The 866-nt window shown below is 41.1% G+C and overlaps 1 protein-coding gene across 1 annotated transcript; it reads left to right on the top strand.

Moving 5' to 3' along the window:
• The first annotated feature begins 265 nt into the window (after positions 1-265).
• LOC138885807 (uncharacterized) lies at positions 266-640 on the top strand. The gene has a single exon (XM_070166789.1). The coding sequence runs from the start codon at positions 266-268 to the stop codon at positions 638-640; it is 375 nt and encodes a 124-aa protein (XP_070022890.1).
• Positions 641-866: the final 226 nt, after the last annotated feature.

Raw genomic sequence — 866 nt, 5'->3', positions numbered from 1 at the left:
TGTATCTAAATAGGTCGAGGTTGTTGCTTTTCCCAACAATGAAGAAAGGAGTGAGGTGGTATTCTTGAAAAAGAACTTCCTCACAAGGTTTTGTACCCCAAGGGCCATTATTAGTGACAGAAGTTCGCATCTTTGAAATAAGGCTTTTGATACCTTATTAACAAAGTATGGTGTCACTCACAAGTATAAATCCCCCTACCATCCTCAAGCAAGAGGACAAGTTGAAGTCTCTAACTAGGAGATCAAGAGTATTTTGTCAAAGACAATGAATGCCAATTGGACATATTGGTCAAGAAAAATTGATGATCCTCTTTGGGCTTATAGAACGGCCTACAAAACACTGATCGGGATGTGTCCATACTGGTTAGTGTTTGGGAAGGCGTGTCATCTTCCGGCGGAACTTGTGCACAAGACCATGTGGTTGAAGAAGTTGAACCTTGAGTGGGATGTCGCTGCAAACCTAAGAGTGGCACAATTGAATGAGCTAGATGAATTTCGGTATCATACCTACACAAGCTCGTCCCTTTACAAGGAGAAGATGAAGTACATCAATGACAAGTACATCCACAACAAGGAGTTTAAAGAGGGTGATCTTGTTCTATTGTTCAATCCCAGTTATAGATGTTTCCAAACAGGTTGAAGTCAAAATGGAGTGGCCCATTTGAAGTGGTGAATGTAACCTCCTTTGGGGCTCTAGATTTGAAAAATAATAACGATGAGGTGTTTAGAGTTAATAGGCACCGGGTAAAATATTATCTTGGAAAGGTTGATGATGGCCAAATTGTGGCGGTTCTTCATATCAAATGATTGGTAATCTGCGTCATGTCGCAATGTTAAATCAGGAGCTCCTTGGGAGGCAACCCATG

Source organism: Nicotiana sylvestris, chromosome 2 (genome assembly GCF_000393655.2).
Source record: "Nicotiana sylvestris chromosome 2, ASM39365v2, whole genome shotgun sequence".
Classification (NCBI taxonomy): Eukaryota; Viridiplantae; Streptophyta; class Magnoliopsida; order Solanales; family Solanaceae; genus Nicotiana; species Nicotiana sylvestris.
This window is presented reverse-complemented; position numbering and strand designations above follow the sequence as displayed.

Bases quoted from the DNA above. Each gene is read 5' to 3' on its own strand.
- LOC138885807 (XM_070166789.1), top strand. From the start codon at position 266: ATGAATGCCAATTGGACATATTGGTCAAGAAAAATTGATGATCCTCTT.